Source organism: Equus quagga, chromosome 12 (genome assembly GCF_021613505.1).
Source record: "Equus quagga isolate Etosha38 chromosome 12, UCLA_HA_Equagga_1.0, whole genome shotgun sequence".
Taxonomy (NCBI): domain Eukaryota; kingdom Metazoa; phylum Chordata; class Mammalia; order Perissodactyla; family Equidae; genus Equus; species Equus quagga.
Window position 1 is genome coordinate 16,789,616 of NC_060278.1, and position 22,249 is coordinate 16,811,864.

The 22,249-nt window shown below is 37.4% G+C and overlaps 1 protein-coding gene across 1 annotated transcript in view; it reads left to right on the plus strand.

Annotated features, from left to right (window-relative positions):
* The window catches only part of ST8SIA6 (ST8 alpha-N-acetyl-neuraminide alpha-2,8-sialyltransferase 6), a 117,812-nt gene extending 101,732 nt beyond the window's left edge, over positions 1–16,080 (plus strand). The window contains exons 5-8 of the mRNA XM_046678124.1: positions 7,709–7,853; positions 11,372–11,484; positions 14,266–14,358; positions 15,612–16,080. Of these exons, the coding sequence (XP_046534080.1) occupies positions 7,709–7,853; positions 11,372–11,484; positions 14,266–14,358; positions 15,612–16,080 (820 nt within the window). The remainder of the gene's footprint in view (positions 1–7,708; positions 7,854–11,371; positions 11,485–14,265; positions 14,359–15,611) is intronic.
* Positions 16,081–22,249: the final 6,169 nt, after the last annotated feature.

The window sequence follows — 22,249 nt, forward strand, 5'->3', positions numbered from 1 at the left end:
TAGGGCTTAAATGAACAACCATCATGAGAATGCACTAAATATTTGATATTGTTAGTATTGGTCAATCAGTGACTTACATAACGTAAAGGAGGGAGAGAAGAAAGACGAAAAAAGGGAGGATCAACAGGAGAGAGGCAGTTGGTGTGTGGCTTGGCCTAAGCACGTCGTTGTTTTGGTGAAGAAGAAGAAATGATTAGGATGGTAAATAAGTCTCTTGAATTTCTGAAGGTGGTTGTGTTTTAAAACTCCTTTTCCTAGGACCTTCATTAGTGTCTTAAAGAATGGTTACCAAAAACGGTACCTCTTGGTTGGTACTTAGGAAGTACCTGGAGCCCCTACCTCATCCTAATTGCCCCAGATCTCAGTAGAGAGTCTTAGAGAGTTTGATAGACAGGAGAGATGCCTGTGAGCTCTGGGCTGGGGCAGCAAGGTCGTTAGTATTCAGAGTGTCCTTTAGTGTCTTGCACACTGTAAGCCTTAAGTAGTCATTAACATTTGATGGAAATCCAGGAAACATCTGGTTTAGAACCGAAGATTTTTGACCCGAGACTTGAAAAGAATCACAAACAAAGACCAAAAAATAAAAAAGTAAAAACAAAGGAAATACTCAAGGCCTACAGTGTTAAAGAAAAAGGAATTTCCACAATTTTAACAAAAATCCCTTTCTCAAAATTATATTCATTAGACCAACTGTGATACAAAGATGACTTTGCACATTTTCAGATTCTGTCTTTATAGATCAAGGCTAAAAGTATCAAGCCAGATTCTCCCAGGACCAACCCACGTCTTAAAAGTTAAGCCCTTTTGAAAGTATGTGAACTGTTTTCAGTTTTGGAACTCCATATGATAGAAACGGTCCTCGCTCTTTCCTGAGGGGGGAGGAGAGTGTATTCTCCTTTTGAAACTGGATTGTATAAAGGAGGTTGCTGAATGTGTGAAACAGCAAAGGTTAGATCATCATCAAGCCAAGGGTTTCTTTTCAATATAGTACTGGGCACATTGACCTGGCCGCTGGGGAACCTTGATCCCAGGTGGGACCCTGTGCATCCTCCATGTAGAACGAGAGCCTCGAATGTCACAATTCCATATGGAGTTTGAAGCATTTGTATGTAAATTGTATGGCAGCCTATGAGTTGTGTCTGGGCAAGTTTTCAACAAAATGCTTCCAGCAGGATTTTGGGAACCACAATGTTGTTGTGATGCCATTAGGAAAAGCATCCTGAAGGAAGAAGCTCAAATGAGAGCATTACCCCCAGTTATATACTCTACTACAGAGACTTGAATGGCAAAAGACATAGGTTGGAGTCATCATAACCTGTGTGCCTTGATCATGTCACTTAACCTCTCTGGTCTCTAAAATGGGCATAATAATATTTTCTACCTCCCTGGTTGTTGTGGGAATCAGATGGGGTAACAGGCGTGAAAATGCTCTGGAAATGTAAAGTGTAAGGTTTGTACATGCTGATCTGGTTGGACATTTACTAGTGTGGAATGTGAAACTACCCATTTTAGACAATTTAGGTATCACGGTAACAGCATGTTTTCTAGCATCTTAGTTCATTCAGGCTGCTATGACAAAGCACCATCTACTTGGTGGCTTATAAATAGACATTTGTTTCTCACGGTTCTGGAGGTTGGGAACTGGATGTGAGGGTACCATCACAGTTGAATTCTGGTGAGAGTAGTCTTCTGGGTTGTAGACTGCTAAATTCTGGTGGTATCTTCGCATGAGGATGGAGAGCAGAGAGAGGAAGCAAGCTCTCTCCCAACTCTTATAATAACACTAATCCCATTTGTGAGGGCTCCACCCTCATGACCTCATCTAATCCTAGTCTTTTCCCAAAGGCCCTACCTCCTAATACCATCATACTGTGGGGTAGGATGTCAACATACGGATTTTTGGAGGACACAAATATTTAGTTCATAACATCTCAACCTGAGCCCCTCAAAATTCATGTCCTTTTCACATGCAAAATACATTCATCCATCCCAACAACCCCAAAGTCTTAACTCCTTCAGCCTTAACTCTAAAGTCTACAGTAAATATCATCTCAATCAGACGTGATGAGACTCAAGGTTCTATTCATCCCGAAGCCAATTCCTCTCCAGCTGTGAACTTGTGAAACCAAACAAGTTATGTGCTTCCCGAATGCAATGGTGGGACAGGCATAGGATAGACATTCCCATTCCAAAAGAGAGAAAGAGGAAAGAAGGAAGCAGCGATGGACCCCCAGCAAGTCTAAAACTTAGCAAAGCAAGCTTCATGAGCTCTCAAGGCTCAAGGTAATCCTCTTTGGCTCAATGATGTGTCCTCCAGGCCCACTGGGGTGACACTCCAAGCTTCTGAACCCACGGTGGTGGTAGTCCAGCCCCTGCAGCTCTGCCAAGCAGGAGTCATGCCCCTGGGACATTACCAGGCACCTCTCCCTGCCCCCCCATGGCTTTGGGTGGCCCTGCTCCCAGGGCTTCGGGCAGAGATTGTCTGGCCTGTTGAAAGCAGGTCACCCTTTTGAAATCAGGAGGCAGCCCTGATCTCTGAATCACCTTTGGGGTCCTTCTTCCCTTCTCTTGAAGAACAGCACCTGTTTGCAGCCAAATAGCTCTATGATCCCATCCTGTAAAATCCAGGATGTCCAACAGCCTCCTTCATTCCGTCCTGTCTCTTTCCTCTTCAGTTCAAACTGGCAGTTTTCCTGCTGGGTGGCTGGATAGATCCCTGGTTCACACCCAGGCTGATCTCCTTACCAAATGGATGCCTGGTCATACCCTAGTGTTCTCTCCTAAGCACACTTTCTCATTTTTGCAATATGAATAGACTGAGAATTTTCCAAATCTTTAAGAAGTTCTACTTCCCTTTTTATTAATAGTTCTGTCTTCAAATCATTTCTCTCTTCTTGCATTTTACTATAAGCAGTGAGGAGGAACCAAGCCTCTCCTTCAACATTTTGCTTAGCAATCTCCTCAGTTAAATATCCAATTTCACTGCTCACGAGTTCTACCTTCCACTGAACATTAGAATTCTAAGACAGTTCAGCCAAGTCCTTTGCCAATTTATAACAAGGACTGCCTTTTGTCCCTTGTCCAATAACATGTTCCTCATTTCCATCTAAGGCCTCATCAGAATGGCTTTTACCATCCATATGTCAATCAACATTCTGCTCATGATTACTTAGGTATTCTCTAAGGGGATGGACATTTTCTCTGCTGCTCTCTTTTCTTTCTGAGCTCTCACCAGACTCACCTTTAAAATACTGTTCAGGGCGATCTGGGCTTTTTCTATCATGAACCTAAAAACTCTTCCAGTCTCTACTCATGACCCAGTTCCAAAGCCTCTCCCACATTTTTAGGTATTTGTTATAGCCGCACCCCCACTTCTTGGTATCCATATCTGTATTAGGGTGTTCTAAAGAAACAGAAGAAATAGCATATGTATAGCTATATAGAAAGAGATTTATTTTGAAAGATTGGTTCATGCAATTATGGAGGCTGAGAAGTTCCCTGATCTGCCATGTGTAAGATGGAGATCCAGGAAAGCTGGTGGTTTAGTTCCAGTTCAACCCTGACAGCCTGAGAACCAGAGAAACCAATGGTGTAAGTTCCAGTCCTAGTTTGAGGGCTCAAGGACTAGAGGGCCCATGGCGTAAGCCTGGGTCTGAGTCTGAAGGTCTGAGAAACAGGAGTGATGATGTCTGATGGCAGGAAAAGATAGATATCCCAGCTCAACAGAGGGCAAATTGGCCCTCCACCACCTTTAGTTCTATTCAGGCCTTCAGTGGATTGGACGATGTCCACCTGCTTTGGGGAAGGTGATCTTTACTCTGTCTACTGATTCAAATACTAATCACTTCTGGAGGCACCCTCACAGACACACCCTCACAGACACACCCTCACAGACACACCCAGAGATGATGTTTTACCAGCTATCTGGGCATCCACTTGGCCCAGTCAAGTTGACACATAAAATCGACCATCACGTCTAGTTAATACCAACGATGTCCTTCATTTCTTGACATCTCCCTTACTTTTTACACGAGAAGGGGAAAATTGCCATGTCCGTTATTGTGAACATGTCTAGCGGACTTTAGAGTCACCAAGGATCAGAATTGACTCTTTTTAGGGACGATGGGAAATAGAATAACAGAGGTAAGATTCCATTTTGTTTTGTTTGTTATAAGTAGCTCAACTTTATACCAACACTGGCTATTCCAGGGGTCTCTACCACATGGATGAGCTGGGAAGCGACAAAGAGCCTAAATTTATAATTCTACCACTGCATATAAAGGCTTAAAAAGTCCCTTTAGTCAGTGGCCCTAGGTGGCCTTCAGAAATGACATTTTGGATAATTATTCTGATATTTTTTTCTGGGAGGATTTTATGAGTGATTAGGTGTTTAAGATTGATTTTTGATAGTGATTTTTTTAAAGTGCAAAGGGGATGGCTAAACTAACTCTAAAATACTACTCCAGCAATAAAAAGGAATAAACTACTGATACACACAGCAATGTACATGAACTGCAAAAACATTTGTGCCAAGAGAAAGAAGTCTTACAGGAAAACATGTGTACTGTACGATTCTGTTTATATAGATTCTAGAACAGGCAAAATTAATCTTTGGCAAAAAATAATCACAAAAGGGTTGCCTCAAGATGGAGGAGGGCTGGAGACAGCCTGGGAAGGGATGTGAGAGAATTTCTAGGGGCAAGGGGCTGGTAATACTCTATATCTTAGTGGGCGATTGGGTTACAGAGGTGAATGCATTTTTCAAAACTTGTCGAATGCAGTTATAATTTTATTATACATAGATTTTACCCCAAAATATAAACAAAACAATGATAAGCATGCTGAAGTGTTCAGGGGTGAAGTCTACTGGTATCTGTCATTTGAATTGCAATAATTACAGCAACAATGCATTGATGGATAAATGAACAATAAGGCAAATATGTAAAAAGTTAATTGTAGAGTCTAACTGGTGGTTATTCAAGTGCTTGTTGTCTAATTCTTCCAACTTTCCTGTAGGTTTGGGAAATTTTATAGCATAATGTTAAAAACGTAATTTCAGGAGCCAGCTTTGATGGCCTAGTGGTTAAAGTTTGGTTCTCACTAATTTGGCGGCCTGGGTTCACTTCCCGGTCAAGGAACCACACCACCCATCTGTCAGTTGCCATGTTGTGGTGGTGGCTCACATAGAAGAACTAAAATGACTTACAACTAGGATATACAACTATGTACTGGGATTTTGGGGAGGGAAAAACAAAAAGAGGAAGATTGGCAACAGATGTTAGCTCAGGGCAAATCTTTCCCTGTGATATAAATATAATATGTTTATATTTATATGCAATATATGCAATATATTATTATGCAATATAAATAAATACATATCTATATATAATTTCAGAAAAAGCCTATTGATATAAAAAAAACCTCAAAGGGAACTCTGGTTAGTGTTTTTTGGTGATGCACTATACTTTTAAGCACTGAATATCCTTAGAGAAATTAAGTTGCTTGTCAAAGGTAAATGAGATTTCATTACATTGCCTTTCTCGAAATGCTGCATAAAAGAGATATTTAAAATTATAAACACATAAGGATTTCTGAGCTTGCCATGTGTCACACGTATTCTTATGAAATTAAATTTATAATTAAAAACTGCTTGGTATCATGTTTTTGACTACGCATCATTCCATTTCCAGTTTTTTTGTTTTGTTCATCTCTGTGAACTATCTTTTAGAAATAGGTTCTGAAATACAAAGATGGGTAATAAGTAGGTGATAGAATTGAGCTAAGGAGAATGCACTATTTTAATGATGTAAGTCAACTGATAAGAAGTATTGTTGAAAGTCTTGACTTTGGGGTACAAGTAATATCACAGCACTGACTTTTCATCCCTGAGAATTATTGGAATTTAGGAAGACTGGAATATAATTCAAAATGACCATGGCAGATTAGAGCACGGTATTTTTTTCAAAAGATCAGAATTCAGTAGAAACCTATACAAAAGTATACCCTTCAGGACCAAAAGTCAACAAAAAAGTGTGGAATGAGGAAGGGCCAGTTATAAATCGAGGGTGTCGACACTGACCACTGTCAGCTCTGCCCGCTGAATATCCACTGTCCCTTGGGCTGTGATTGGATCCAGCTTTGACATATATTTTTAAGAAATATGGAGAAATAAGTAAAGGTTTAAAGAGGAACAAATGACTAAAATAATGAAAAACTGGTCCTATGAGGAAAATCTGAGAGAAGAGAAGAGGAAATTCTATAAACTCGTCAAGATTGAAAAGATTCAAGTTTTGCTTGATTACCACTTTCTATTAGATGAAATGTTTTTATGAGGAGATTCTACGAAAAACTAACAAGGGTAATGGATTTAAGGTAAGAGATGGTTCAGTTGTGCAAATGGCAGAATCTCTTGACTTCAAGGTTGATTAAACTCTAGAACAATTATCAAGAGATGCTGTGGAATCTGCATCCCTGGAGAATCATGTAAACAGAATGTAAATTCTAGGTGGTCCTAGGTTCACCTGGCAGTTGGGGGCACAAGCAGGTGATCCCTGGAAGGACCTTCCTGGGTCTGCATTCTAATGATAATGTTTCACTCCAGAGTAATAGTTTTGAAATATAGTTTTGAAATGTACTGAATTACATTTTTCTGGGCTCTCTATAAGGAATGGCAAATTTAAACTTGCTTCACTTAAAAATTTACTGTGTTCAATAAAATAATTGCACTGTATTAATGTACAACAATGCAACTATAGTGATACTGTATTAGATACTTGAAATTTGCTAAGAGATCTTAAGTGTTCTCACCCCCCCAAAAAAAAATTAAAGAGAAAGAAAAAAATAATAAATATATGAGTTAATGGATACGTTAATTAGCTTGATTGTGGTGATTATTTCACAATGTATATGCATATCAAAACATGAAACAATACACCTTAAATGTAAACCTTTTTTTTTTTTTCCTTGTTCTCCCCAAAGCCCCCTCGGTACATAGTTGTATAGTCTTCGTTGTGGGTCCTTCTAGTTGTGGCATGTGGGACGCTGCCTCAGCGTGGTCTGATGAGCAGTGCCACGTCCGCGCCCAGGATTCGAACCAACGAAACACTGGGCCACCTGCAGCAGAGCGCTCAAACCCAACCACTCAGCCACGGGGCCAGCCCCAAATATAAACCATTTTCATTTGTGGATTATTTCTCAATCAAGCTAAAAAAGTCACTGTATCGAATGAGTCTTCTTTTCATCGCATGTCTCGTAATAAATAATTGCATATTTCTTTGATGATTGTATAACACCGTTCTTGATTTAGTTCCTATACTTTATAACTATTATAAAATTATTATTATGAAAAATTATGATTATAAAATGATTATAATGTATTCTGTCATTTTTCTCTCTGTTATAACATTATCATTAGAAGAAAGTTTTTATATTTAAAACCGTTGTATTAATGAGTATTTCTACTGGTAACAGAGTCTCTAACTGAGAATAAGTATGTTTAATATATTTTGCCGTTTTACTCTGCCAGGTCATCTTTCACCATCCAGGGCCAGTTGGAATGGAGTGAGATAAAAATGTCATCTTTATGAATGATTTATCTTCTTTCTGAAAGTCAATATGGCAAAATCCTCTTTTGCGTTTTCCATTGTAGCCTCTATTTTTGGTTTCTTAATCTTATTCCTTGGCTCCCTTTTATTCTTATCCTTTGCAGAGCCAAACTTGCTTCCTGTTGTGATGCTGTTCAAAACTTCATTGTTTCTCAAAATAACACGCCAGTTGGGACTAACATGAGTTATGAGGTGGAAAGTAAAAAGGAAATCCTAATTAGAGAGAGAATTTTTAATATGTTTCCAGTGGTGAGTAAAGATTTGTTCTGGTTTATTTATATCATCATTCCAGGTGAATTTTGTCTCACTTTAAGTTATAATGTGTAATAATGGAGGAGTTCATGAATTAAAACGCCATACTCTGTTTTGTTGTATAAGATATTTATCGAGGTCTGTTTTCAAAAGGCAATTTTGGATTCAAAGTGGCTCCGTAGGGAATGGTATTTATATCTTAAATGATAAGCTGTCCCAGTTCTTGAGTCTTCATGACTCATCCTTGAATGAGATGAGGTACTTGGGCGTTCTGCGTAGTAATTACGAGGACGTGGGAAGATGACCGTTTTTCACCTGGAATAAGATTCTTTCAGTTGTCAGTTTTGGTGACTAAACCAATTCCTTCACAAAGAGCTGTAGGTTTATGTGGCTAATCTTTGGGAAGTAAATGGATAAGAATTCGTGGTCAATAAACATAACCTCCATGAGAGAAGGATTTTTGTCTGCTGTGTTCATTGATGTATCTCAAGCTCGTAGAACATTCCACAGTACATAGATGCACCCATTACATATTTGTTAAATAAACTAATGAGTAATGATATAGTATCATTACAAGAAGAAACTTGTCCTTTAACATAAATCCGAACTTGGGGGATATTTTTGTCATGAAGAACATCCCGTTGCTTAAAAACTTACACTCTCAGGAATCTTTTTATGATTTGATTAAAAGCAATTAGACCAAGGCAAAAATGCAATCACTTTATACATCCAATTTCCCAACTATCTAGAATATTGGATCCTTACAATTAATTTCTTTTTGTTGGACCTCTGACTTCTTTCAACTAATTTATTTTTGGTCATGTAAGTTGTTCCAACATTTTTTTTTTGTATTACAATTCAAAGGAAGAATAATTTGCTTGCAGTGAATGAGAAATAAATAGAAAATGAGAGAGAAAAAATCTTGTAAATTTTCTGGAAGAAAAAGGGGAACTGAAAAATGACTCATAAAGCATTCTAAAAATGCCCTTATGGTGCATTGAAATAACCAATCATTGAAAAGATAATAACTAAAGAATATTTATATGCCCTGTCAGGAAAGGCCATGGAGGTTCCTCAATGAGCAACTCTTTCACCCACGCAATTTTTACTAGTGTTTTCCTTGCTTTAGATGGACCAGAACAGAGGAGGAGCAGGTAATTTGAACTCTAAATGACACCTTGAAAAGAATAACTTAACATGGGCTTGATAATTCTGTATGCAATTAACAAAAGCATCCATTTTCCAGATTTATACTGATGTTTAAATATTGGGCGGAGGAAATTCTGAAGTCAATACAGTAACAATTGCAAAGCTAGGTCACTTTCCTATGTTGCTTAAACATTCCCTTTGCATGGATGCAGCTCCCGGGGAGGCTGGCCTCTTTCTCAGCCTTGCGTCTTACACGCCTGCCCTGCTCTGTGGCTCTCAGCCCCGACAACTGCGGGGCACACAGCAGGACACAGTAAATGCTTTTGATTAAATGTTGTGAAGTTACCTCCTCCAAAAACTTTGCTCAGTCAGTCGAAAAGGAAAACGACAAAGTTGGTTTTCAACCAGAGTGAGCCATGGGCAGACAGCTGAGTCGCACAAATTTGCATTTTCTTAGATCTATCTTAGGGAATGCTGAAGTTTGTAATTTATTTAAACTCTTAGGGAACATGAGATCCCAAAGCATATGGATGTTTTCCCCCAGTTGACCAAGAAACCAGAGAAAAACATTCATTCTTTTCAGTGCTTAATTGGAGGTATGTTTCCTCAGTAATCTTTTCTATTGTCCCATAAAGAGCATATTTGCATTCCTACCCTATCTGTAAAATTCAGAATTTATTGTGCTAACGTTTAGTAAACACTGTCTGAAGACATCTTGAGCTAGAAGTTCAGTGACTTGAAATAGTCTTGAGGTATCTGAGAACCATTAGTTTAAGAGCCAAGCACTATGCCGCTATGCATTGCGGATATAAAGAGAAATAAGGCACATGCTTAAGTTAACATCTCGTCATTGAATGTGAGAAGCCATGTGATGTGTATTAGTGGTTAAGAGCGTGGACTCTGGAGCAGGCTGCCAGGGTTTGAATCCAGCTCTGCCACTTTCTAGCCATTACTTAAATTTCTACCTCCATTTTCCCATCTGTAAAACACTCATAAGGTTGTTATGTGAATTAAATGCAAAATAAGTTATGTACTTGGAACAATGCCTCTCCCCTAATAAGCATGGTGTGATTTTTAATTTTTAAAGACAAAACCCAGAAGTGCTGAAACAGAGTTTTCTTTGCTTGTTTGGCATCTCCCGGATCCAGCATCAGGAGCACATGGAAGTCATGGCGATTCTGGGTCCATTGGGCTGCTCAGAACCACATCAGCCCTGGGGAGTTGCCAGGGATGCTGTTCCAACTGGCTTTGGACAGGAGGGTGGCGTGCTTTGTAGCATTTGCCAATTTCAGTGATGTGAACACTCCCACCATGGCCGATGTTAATTTACCAGTGGTTTAACAACCAGCTCACACCATTCCTGAATGTTTACCAGTCAGCTCTCACAAGCTCATACAAGTGGGCTCCAGCACAATGCTGGGAGCTGCACCACGGTGGGCCACTGGGCCAGCAAGCACTTATTGAAAAGTCAGTGCATCCATTGCATCATGCTAGGTTTGCAACAAAAGATGAGAGGAAATTAACAGTATGAACACCCTCTCTGCCCTTGAGGACTGACACTCACTTTCTAGAGACAGAACAGGTGAATCAGGCCTTTGTCACGGTGGAGTCTGAGCTGGCACCCTTGCTGCCGGTCAAGGTCACATCGTTTGGGGAAAGTGACCAGCAAAGGAGAGGTGCGCTGTCGAGCTGGAAAGTTATGTTTCTCACTGGGGAGGATTTGGTGTAAGTGAGAAATCTTGTAGGGTAGGTAAGTTGGGTCCTTGGAGGAAATACAAAAGATTCAGGCCTTGGAAATTAATTTGAAATATGTCAGCACAGAGCGGGTAGACCTCACTGAAGCACGCTAGCTGGTCATCTGTGGAGCAGGCAGGCGTAAATCTCCTATCATCTCTAAGCATGAAGGTCTAACTACTTAAGAAGAACAGGAAACTTTCGCTAAATTGGCTGTGAATTTTATGTCTGGGAACAGAGAATTTGACGCTACTTTCTAATTGCTTTATTTTCTCTTTTTTGCTGAAAATATTCCTTTTTTGTTAGAGAGGCCCAGTGTGACATTTTGCCATTCCCATTTTATTTACTTAATTACATGAGGTAAACTATATCATATTACATCGTATATACAAATATATTTTGTAATATTACATTATATTGTTTATCATATGTTGTATATTGCTTTCAAGAGAAATGCAACTTAGGTTTACAGGATTTTTTGTTGTAAGTCGATCGGCATGCTGTGGGTTGCTACCTGTGTTTCTTTTTCTTTCCTTAACTTGTATAAAATTAAGCTCCTTAAATTAAGCTGATGATGCTTGCGGTTCTAACACTGAAGGTATTTCATGGGAGTTTTCGCTTTCTCCTCCTAGTCACAACCTTTTACAGAGACCCCTTACAATCAGTGTGCCGTGGTTGGAAATGGGGGAATTCTGAATGAATCTCTCTGCGGAACTGAAATAGATGAATCCGACTTCGTTTTTAGGTAAGACCTGTCAAGTCGGCTTCTTTGGAACCAAAGTTCAGTTGGGTATTTAAAGGGATAATGTAAAGATACTCCGTGTAAATTTTGACCTTTGACCTGTGTTGCTTATGTCTACAAATTATCAAGGTAGGCTTTCCTGGAGTGTTAAATGGATCATGAGTTCCTCCGAATGTTGATACCAGAAGGATGAAATTGTGCTATGATCACTTACTTTTCAGAAACTCTGGGCGAAATCATGGTAAAAGAGAGTCTGCACTGCAGAACTTGTCAGAGCCTTTCAGTGTATTAAGGATTTCAAGGCTCCCTGAGAAGGACTCTAGAGAGCAACATTTCCCAGGTTCACCTGACCTTGAAAATCTTTTTTTTTTTTTAACAGAGCATTTCAAGGAAGTTTGGTTCTCAGATGATACTTTTGGAAAATGCTGACTTCGGCATTGTATAGCCGTGCAACATCAGTTTATTTAGTTTTCTGGCTTGACGTTAAAGAACAAAAACTCGTGCAGCTTCTAAATTCTGGTCTTTTTAAAATGTTTATATCTCAATACCAGCCAGCTTGCAAAAACAGAAACAAAAGTGATTTCTATGTGTGCTTATGCTAATAAGCCAAGATGTAGGGCTTCTCTCCTTTCAGAATATGATGGAAAGGTGGTTCATCCCTGTTGAGGATGGATTTCAGTTGAAATGCACCTTTTTTACAAAGTAAGTCGAAATCTGTTTCTTCCTATTTTAGGAGTCCTGATTTCACCCATCAGAGGAGATCCTTTGATCCCTATCAATTTAATTTTGCTCTTTGTAGCAAAAGAAAAAGAAACACGATTTTGAATCAGTGGCTCCCCCCTCACTTTTATCTCATTTTAAAATTTTACGCTGATGATAATGACAGAATGACAGACCCGAAGGTCCAACAATTATTGAACATGTTCCTCAAGATTAATGTTAAAATGGCCACTACCTTTTTTTGTTAAAGCGCTAAGTATGAAAAAGCCATAATGAAGACAAATAATTTGTCTTATAATAGACTTTTTATAAACGTAAAACCTCCAAGGCGTCTGTGCGGAGTATTACGCCTAAACAGCCATTTTACTGTATAGCAAGTGTAGGAAATATAACAAGTTTAGGTTTAAAAGCTAAAAAGAAAAAATCTCGACAGCTGTTTAATTTATAACTCTAAAATAAATGCATATATTTCTAGATTCTACATTTACTGATGCCAGGTATTTTTCTGAATATAGAGTTTCCTTTGAAGTTAATCTCCAAACTGAAACCAAACTGAGGGCTAGCCATGGTTGGTGTTATTAAAATTTCTTTAATTTTAAGCCTGTGCTTATTTTGGCTATATACATTCAGAGTTAATAAAAACAATCTGGAAACTTCTTTTTTTTTATTTCAAAAGATTGAGAGCTCTCAATTAAGTGTGTAAGGAACCAAAACAGGTGGTGAGTGGTTTTACTATGTTAGTGTACATACACAATGCCCGATATTTCCCTTAGAGTTTTCTGTGATACTGTGTTGGAAATCACTTTTAATTCTTCAAAAGAACGTGAGACTGGCGGCCGGCCTGGTGGCGCAGTGGTTAAGTGCGCACGTTCTGCTTCGGCGGCCTGGTGTTCGCTGGTTCAGATCCCGGGTGCGGAGATGGCACCGCTTAGCAAGCCATGCTGTGGCAGGCATCCCACATATAAAGTAGGGGAAGATGGGCAGAGATGTTAGCTCAGGGCCAGTCTTCCTCAGCAAAAAAGAGGAGGATTGCTGGCAGATGTTAGTTCAGGGCTAATCTTGCTCAAAAAAAAAAAAAAGAATATGAGACTGTTCTAAAAAGTAAATGTGTTACTGTAAGCCCACTAATGAAGGCATTTCTGTGGCCTATTATCTCTAATTAATATTTATTTTTCCCAAGGTGCCATATTTAATTATTTTCTGATGTATCTTTTTTTATTAATGAAAGAAGTACGTTTCATTTGTTTGTATGTTTCATGGAGCGTGGAATAGAATATTTCAGCCTCGGTCATATTCCAGAACACATCAACTTTAAACCTCCTTCCTTAGCAAGCAGTCAGAGATGCTCCCTTTGTATGAGTAGCTTTAAAGAAATGGTCTACTTAAAATTCTGTAAATGATACTTAGGGAATCATAACCAACTTTCCCTTTTTTGTGACAGGAATATAATTACTCAAAATTACAATTCTTAATTTGTTTTCCAATTTAAAAACAAATTAGTAGTCCAAAGAGGATGAGAACATCAATATGAAAACATCATTATAAGAACATTAGGTTTTATTTATTAACAGAATAATTTGGTGGAAAGACTATCCATATGGGAATCAGGAGATTTTGGGGTTTTCATATCGTCTTTGCTTCTGACAGAGTCTATATCCTTAGTAGCAATGCCTCAATTTTTTTAAATCTGTAAATTGGTGATCATACCACTGTATAAATATAATCAATATAAATAACAATAATGTTAATAAAAGGACTGTGAACTCTTCAAAAACTAGGCGAGGTGTAATTGTCATTTCTAGTTTTGTTACTTATAAAAGTTGTAATCAATATTGAAAGCATTTATCAAATTCGCGTATTTTGTGCAATGTTAAAATGCCAACTAAGAGTTCGGTACTTATTAAATGGTTTTAATTGGAAATTAGATGGATTCTGAGGATTTCTTAACAGCAATGATTTTCTCCAATAGAAGGACAATGATCATACATATATGTGTGGATGTTTGCATACACACTTTCTTTTTACTGGTTGTATTTTGAAAATAGTTTCCCTTCCAAATTTCAGGTGTAACCTCCCCCCAACCACAGGAAATGTTAGTAAAGATGTTGGCAGTAAAACCAATCTTGTGACTGTGAATCCCAGTATCATAAAACTAAAGTAAGTACCTTCAAGTTACATAACTGTTTAAGCAATTTTTTTTTCACTATTGAAGATGTTTCATAGTCTGAGCACTGATCTTGTTGCTGAGACTGACTTGAAATACAGCTGGAATGGCTTTTTGGGAAAATATGTAAGACTACACTCGTAACTGTTGACTTTCCAACAAGACCATGGCTCATAGGAGATATGATCAGTTGTACTTCTAATGCCATAAGCTGAATGTTGCTAATCAAATGAGAGCTTATTGATCTCTTCATCCTTTTTAACAATCGTGAAGTTACTTTTTTTCAATTTTCTTTGAGAACTTTAGTATTACTCTTTTTTTCTTGGTAGCACTTTCTTAATAAAGCTTAGTCTATTTAGAAACTTCAGAGAGTAAACCTTAGGAGAACTTGGCAAAGTTAAGTTTTCACTTTGGATAGTTTATGACTAACAAATAATCCCATTATTTCATTTTTTGCAATGTAACTACTACAAAATGTTGGTTGGTTAATAAAAATCCCATACATAGTTATACTCCATTGTTTTCATCAAAAATGACTAATAATCGTTATTAGTAGAATACACCCCTCAAATAATTTTAGTATCTCTTGACAGAATATAAAATATCATGCTTGTCTCCCAAAGGCTTACTTTCTAAACACACATAATTGTGCTTACAAGTGTATTTACTTACTAAGGCATTATTTAAATCAAGCACAGAGAGCTATCACAATACATGGAGGAAATTTAAAATATGTGTTTGTGTGTATGTACATATATAGATATTTTAGGCTTTGTAAAGGAAACTTTTAGTTTATAACAACATGTATAAAAGGTACACAAATCACGAGTGTACAGCTCATTTAACTTTTTTAAATGCATAGATATTTTAACAGTGTGTTATCTTTGAGAAAACCTTTCATCATTATAAATTTGGAAGGTGTTTCAGCATCAAAAACCAACCTAAGAAAAACTACCGAGTTGGAAGATAAAAATAATACAAGAAATGTGTATCCGATAAGAGTTATCACTCTGTAAGAAAGTAGGAATTAAAGCCTCAGTGTACCAAGAAAGAGAGATGATGTGACCTTGATATTTACATGATATTTACTCGTAGAATTTTCTCTGAGTTCAGTGTTTGTCTCTTTTATATACAGTGATATAAACCGTTCAGTTTTTTGGCCAGTGGTAAATTCAGCCTCATGTTACCAAAACTGCTGCTTTGATTACTGTTGCTGTTCTTATTATGATCTTTTAAAATTTGGCAGATATGGGAACCTAAAGGAAAAGAAAGCGGTATTTCTGGAGGACATTGCCACCTATGGAGACGCATTCCTTCTTCTGCCAGCATTTTCCTTCAGGGCCAACACTGGTGCCTCTTTTAAAGTGTACGACACACTGAAAGAGTTTAAAGCAAGACAAAAGGTGATATTTTTCCATCCCAAGTACCTGAAAAATCTTGCCCTTTTCTGGAGAACTAAGGGTGTGACAGAGTATCGCCTGTCCTCCGGCTTGATGATCACAAGCGTGGCTGTTGAACTGTGTGAGAACGTGAAGTTGTATGGATTCTGGCCCTTCTCGAAAACCGTGGAAGACACACCTGTCAGCCATCACTACTATGACAACAATTTACCTAAACGTGGTTTCCATGAGATGCCCAAAGAATATAGGCAAATTCTCCAACTTCACGTGAAAGGAATCCTCAAGTTACAATTTAGCAAATGTGAAATAGCCTAAGCAAAGTGTCTTACAATAGGAATAGTTTTAATTTAATGCAGTAGGTGAGTAATAATGTTTTCAAACATTAAAAGAGGTGGTTGTAGGGTATTATAAGAAGAGTCCCCAAACTTGGTTTGATCAAAGCTCCCCACTAAGTGTGCAACGTTAGCAACTCATTCAATCATTCTGATCTTCAGTTTCCTTCCCTGTAAAATCGGGACCATGATATCTAACTTCTGTTAGGAAAATGCGATGATCTGTGAAAACTCTTGGCACAGTATTTGGCGTGAGGTAGGAACTCAATGACCGTTTTCTTCTTGAAATTTACAACAGCCATTTCCACCCTCACCAGACGGTTAACAAAAGGCACACTGTCTTAGAGATCCTTCCTGGCGAGAACTGGTGAATTGCCAGTATTCACTGGGGTTCTTTCTCTTGCAGGACTCTCTATTATCAATAATATCCTTCTCCTCTTTCTTCCTGTCTTAAAGAGTGCATATAAGAAAATTACATACTTAAACAAGAAACCCTTGATCATTCAGGAATGAAATCCTTCTCTTCATATGGTAATGTGCTTGGTTCTGATTACCTTCACTTGTGTCATTAGCTGCCACGACACCACACATTGTTTAGGTTTCCAATTCTTCTCCTCCTTTGTCTACATGTTTAAATATCTCTTTATAATTTATGTTAATTTCCTGCCTCACTCTTAAGCCTTTTCTCTCTCACTGACAAGATATACTTCAAGGACATGAATAGTTACAATACCCAGTTTTTCATATCTGTTGCCTTGTCTGTGGGATCTCTCATGCAATTTATTTTTTTTTAATTATTGAAAAGCTACTTCAAGCCAGACCCTGTAACAGGCTCTGTGAAAGGGACAGAAAGATGACTAAGTCCTGCAGAAGGAAATGGACATGCGTATCAACTATGATATGGTATGATAAATGTTATTACAAAAGTTATGAATAAAGTACTCTGAGGAATGGAGGCAGGAATAGTCAAATCTGTTTCAGGTGGATCTATTTCAGAGAAGAGGTGATTTCTGAATTAAACCTAGATGATGAGTAATTTTTTACCAAATGAAGAAGATTCTAGGTAGAGGGCATATGGTACAGGAGAGAACTGTCCCCTTAATTCTGATTTATCAAAATGAGGATATTTGAAGGTGGATCATGAACTTTGCCCCAAAAACTACCTTACAAGGGTAGGGTACAGCGTGTGATTGTGGTAGCTTGGGTCTACATCTGTGAAATGGGAATAACAGCAACCTGAGTGATTTCATAGGAAAACTGTAAGGGTTAAAGCACAAAAAAACCTTAATTCTTGTAAGAAAAGGTGAATGTTTACATGAGAAATTAGACTAATAAATTTAACGTCAATCTAAATTGAAGCTTGAATAGATATTGGATACTAGTGTTTTCACGCCACTCCCTTACGTGGTGATGGTACCTGTTAATATAGGTCATCCCTGCATCTACTGAATAAATTATTTGACTTAAATAAGTAATTATATGCATACTTTCCTGCTCTTTGTACCATCACAAGTAGAGCAGAAATAGGAGTGGAGCAGACTGGGCAGCATACTGAATTAATTACAAATATAATTCTGAATTTTTACTCTAGCCATACTATTGTTTTCCTAAATGTTCACTTGTAAGAACACCACTATAAATTGCTTTTTTTGATAAAGTACATCTTAAATTTGATTGTAGTTGACATGTATGATGCCATTCTTAGTTCACACTTTCATTTATTCTCCTATAGCAAATGAAACCTATTAGCTCCATAAATTGCATAAAAGTTCATATATAAATATTTTCCAAAAGAAACATGCTTTTAGTTACATAAAGTCTAATTCATTCATCTTCCTTTGTGTGGTAATGAATAAGTAGCTGTTTTCTACTGCTTCTAATGGATTTAATTAGTTTTTAAAAATCTGCTAGCTGTATTGGTAATGTCTCTATTATGTGACTAGCAATGGGATTATTAAAATAGATCAGAACATTCTAATATTTTATGGTTAGAAAAATGTTTCCCTCAAAATGTTTCCTAGTGAGTAGAAACTTAAACTTTTCTTTTCAATGGTATTGGAAATACATGATTGATGAGTAAAAGTAATAGAATATACTGAAATAAATCATTAAATATATAATATGGAGAGTTTATAAGTTATTTTAATAAAATTACACGTGATTAGAATATTTAGAGCTTACTTAAGTTTTTCCTACAAAACTTATTTTTTATTATCTATTTTTTTGTGAGGAAGGGTGGCCCTGAGCTAAGATCTATTTCCAATCTTCCTCTTTTTGCTGGAGGAATATTGCCACTGAGCTAACATCTGTGCCAGTCTTCTTCTATTTTGTATGTGGGATGCCGCCACAGCATGGCTTGATGAGTGGTGCTAGGTCTGTGCCTGGGATCTAAGCACACAAACCCCAGGCCGCTGAAGCGGAATGCACAAACTTAACCACTGCACCACCAGGCCAGCCCCCACATAACCTATTTTAACTTTGGAAATTTTCTTTAGAATATTTAAACAATCTTCAATGTTGCTGATATGGATTTCAGAAATATTCAAAATGGTATGACATCAAGGAGCAGCATCCTAATGATATCTATGTTCCAGTACAAGCTCAATAGAAAAAAAATTTTGTGTTGTGGAGAAAATTGTAGACCTTTCCTCATGAACACAACCGAAGCTGGTTTCTTACTTAACATTTGTATTGCCATCCTTCAAGCATGTTGAAATTTTCCAACAATCCTCTCTAGATTCACATTGGCCAAAGTCTTTGGTCCAAAAGAACATGTGTGTTCTTTGTATCTTTTTCCCAGTTGGTCTGTGTCTCTTGTGAAATCACAACAGCTTGCAATTATCCGCCATAACTTGAAACTCTCCTGCACTCTCTCTAGTGTAGTCAGTGTGCTGTGGAGAAATAAGGGAGTGGGAGCCCTCATTCTCATCGTAACATTTCCTCCTTGACAGAGGATGACCATCCATATGTTCTGTTGTGATGTGTCAGTACTGTCCTTTTGTTCTGAAACAGAATTTTTTTTGACTTTCTAAAATATAACAGAATGTGAATTTTGATTATGTAACACATCAGCTATGTGAATTGTAACTTATAAGTCACCGTTCTTTTTGTTCTGTAATGGTGAATTTTTACAAGTTTCCACCAAAATCAAAACAAAAAGATAAAGTATAAACTCCATCTTGTGGATTTTTAGATTAACCACTACCAAGTCTGACTGTGACACTCTCAAGAAATTTCTGGGTATAATGAGCATTGCTTAAATGTTGTTAGATGGATTAGATTTAATCTTCTGCTCTAAACTTGAGGTACATCCATGGACATTGAAAATGGAAAGTCTGAGTACTAGTGCTAGATAGTACTAAACCTTTAGTTAGGACTTCAGCTGACAATATCATACACCACCGGTTTCTAAGGGAAATACTGGCTTGCTTGATTCTGTCTTCTATTTGTTGTTTATCTTCATTGGTCAATGTAACTGAATAACAAGATTCCAAAATAATTTCCATCGAAATCCAAGGGTAAGGCAGAAATGATCACTTAAGCATATAGTCCATAGTGCTTTATGGTCCCTGGAAAGGACTCCATGAACAACTGGATGGAGGTAAGTTTTACACAACATTATAGTCCTTGAAGTCTCTGGTGTTTTTGCCTCTTAACAAAAGGCAAAGGCAAATAGATCATGACTTTCATGAAAGAGGATTTCCTTCTGCATGTAAATTCCATCCTAGTAAATGTATGGGCTCTCAGCCAGGTAATCAGCCAAGGACATTTTCTTTGAGGACTTTTTATGTATAGAATACTGAATTAAGCCATAAATCAGATCTGTTTGGGCCTAGATTTTTCCTTGCTTACAAAAAATTTACCAGTTAACTCCTATATCATGCCAAGTACCATAAATCATTCCATGAATTTTATGAAGCTTTGGGAAAATCAGAAAATTTTGTGGATAACAGGTCTGCACGCATCTTAAATAGCTACTGCAGAAGTACAATTATGATGCAATGTAAAGTATAGTTATGCCATTCAAACATTTTATTTATGTAGTATGACATAGAAACATATTGTTATGCTACTAAACATTGACAGAATTGCAGCAATTCAAATGAAATATCTGAAGCACTTGAACTAAGACGACTCTTTCTTTCTTTCGTCTTGATTTTTAAGAAGTGCATTTAGAGCCACTGGGTGAGTTCAAGATTTCTTATTTGTGTATGCCTTCAGAAGGCTGATTTGGTAGTGAGCAGTCACCATTACGCTCCTGAAGAAGGATGGGCAGGAATATTTCTCTTACCCATCTTATCCTTCATGGGTCACCATTCTTCCAAGAGCATTCTCCTTTTTATCAAAGAAATGTTAGCGATATATGATAAAGATGCGTTGCTTACATATGGAGTAAAGACAGACTCTTTAGGAGCTGGTATTGGAACACTGGCTCACGATAGGGAGAAAAACAAATTTGTTCATTGCATCATAGAAAAAGTTGGACTCCAGATAGATTAAAGATGAGTTAAAAGGTAAACTGTAAGTTAGTAGAACAAAATATAAGTGAGGGGCTGTACTTCTTAAGTATAACCCAACAATAATTTTTAAAAATTTGGTTAAGAAATGATGGCTATGGCTATATTAAAATGAAGGATTTTTAGTCAATGAACAACACCATAAAAAAAGTTAATACGCTGGTGACAGACTGGAATAGCTTTTAGCAACGCATAAAATTAATGACATTAATGTTGAAACACTCCTAGGAGCTACAAATCAACAAATAAAAGATAGGAAACTCAATATAAAAATGGTCAAAGGATAAGAATGTGATCTACAAAGGGAAAAGCTGAGTAGTTAATAAGAATAGGAAGTGATGCTCAAACTTACTAGTATCTGAGAAATAAAAATTAAAATGAGGTACCTATTATACTGGCAAGAATTAGTAAGGTCATTAATTCCAAATGCTGATGAAAGTATAAACTATTCAAACATTTTGAGAAGCGGTCTTGAAGGATTGAGTTAGTAAAATTAATTATTTGTCTGTCCTGTGGCCTAGCAATCCCACCGTTTGGATGTGTGTCCCAGGGAACTTCTTGTATGGGTCCACAAGAAGACAAGTACTGATAATTATTTCATTATTGTTTGTGATAGCAGGAAGTTGGTCACACAAGCATCCATCTCTAAGAGAGTCAATGAGTTAACTTTGGTAGATACAATACAGAGTTGGAAGCAATTTATTGGAGGTATGTAGAGCAAATAGGGCAGATCCTTAAAATGGAGCATAAAGGGAAAAATAAGAGCTATAGCACAATACCATTTAAATACATTAAATCATGTACATGCATACATGTACACATACATATATAAGGTTATATAGCAAACATTGTAAGAGTGCCTATTTAGGAGGGGTTAATGGAAATGGGTTTAGGGATAAAGGAGTAAAACGAATAAATAATACAAGAGGAGGACCTTGCAAAGACAGTGGCTACTGAGTAGGCCATGAATGAAGAGCTTGATTAACTTAACTCTCAATGCGAGGCAAAAATGAAATAAGGACAGAAGGAATAGCATAGTTTATAAGGGGTGAAAGTTCTAAAGTTTATAAAGGGTGAAAGTTCTAAAACAACATCAAAACAGATATTCTGTTTTGTTTCAAGAGGTAGAGGACAGACATCTTTGGTAGAAAAGCAGTCCTAAGGAGGTGTGTTTCACAGAAGGGGGACAGAGTACAAATGGACAGAAGACATGGGCATTTACACAGGGCTAGTCTCGGCTAATGTTGAAATAAATAGTATCATGGCTAGTGGTCATGATGGGAAGATTAATAAAGTACTATGCTGGGTACTTTATATGCATTACCATGTTTAATACAGCAAGCATTTGACACATATATTCTTATCCTCACATAAAATATTCTTACTACCACATAAATAAGCATAGAGGCTGAAACTCAGATAGGCAACTTATGGAAGGTGATAAGAGCAGAGCTGGCATTCAAACTCACATCTACCTGACTCTAAAGCCACGTGTACATCCATGAAACCATCTTCACAATCAAGATAAGGTACATATCCACCACCCCAAAATGTTTTCTTGTGCTGCTTTCACTCAGCATAGTAATAAGATTCACTCATGTTGTTTGCGTGTCAATAGTTTATTTCTCTATTTGC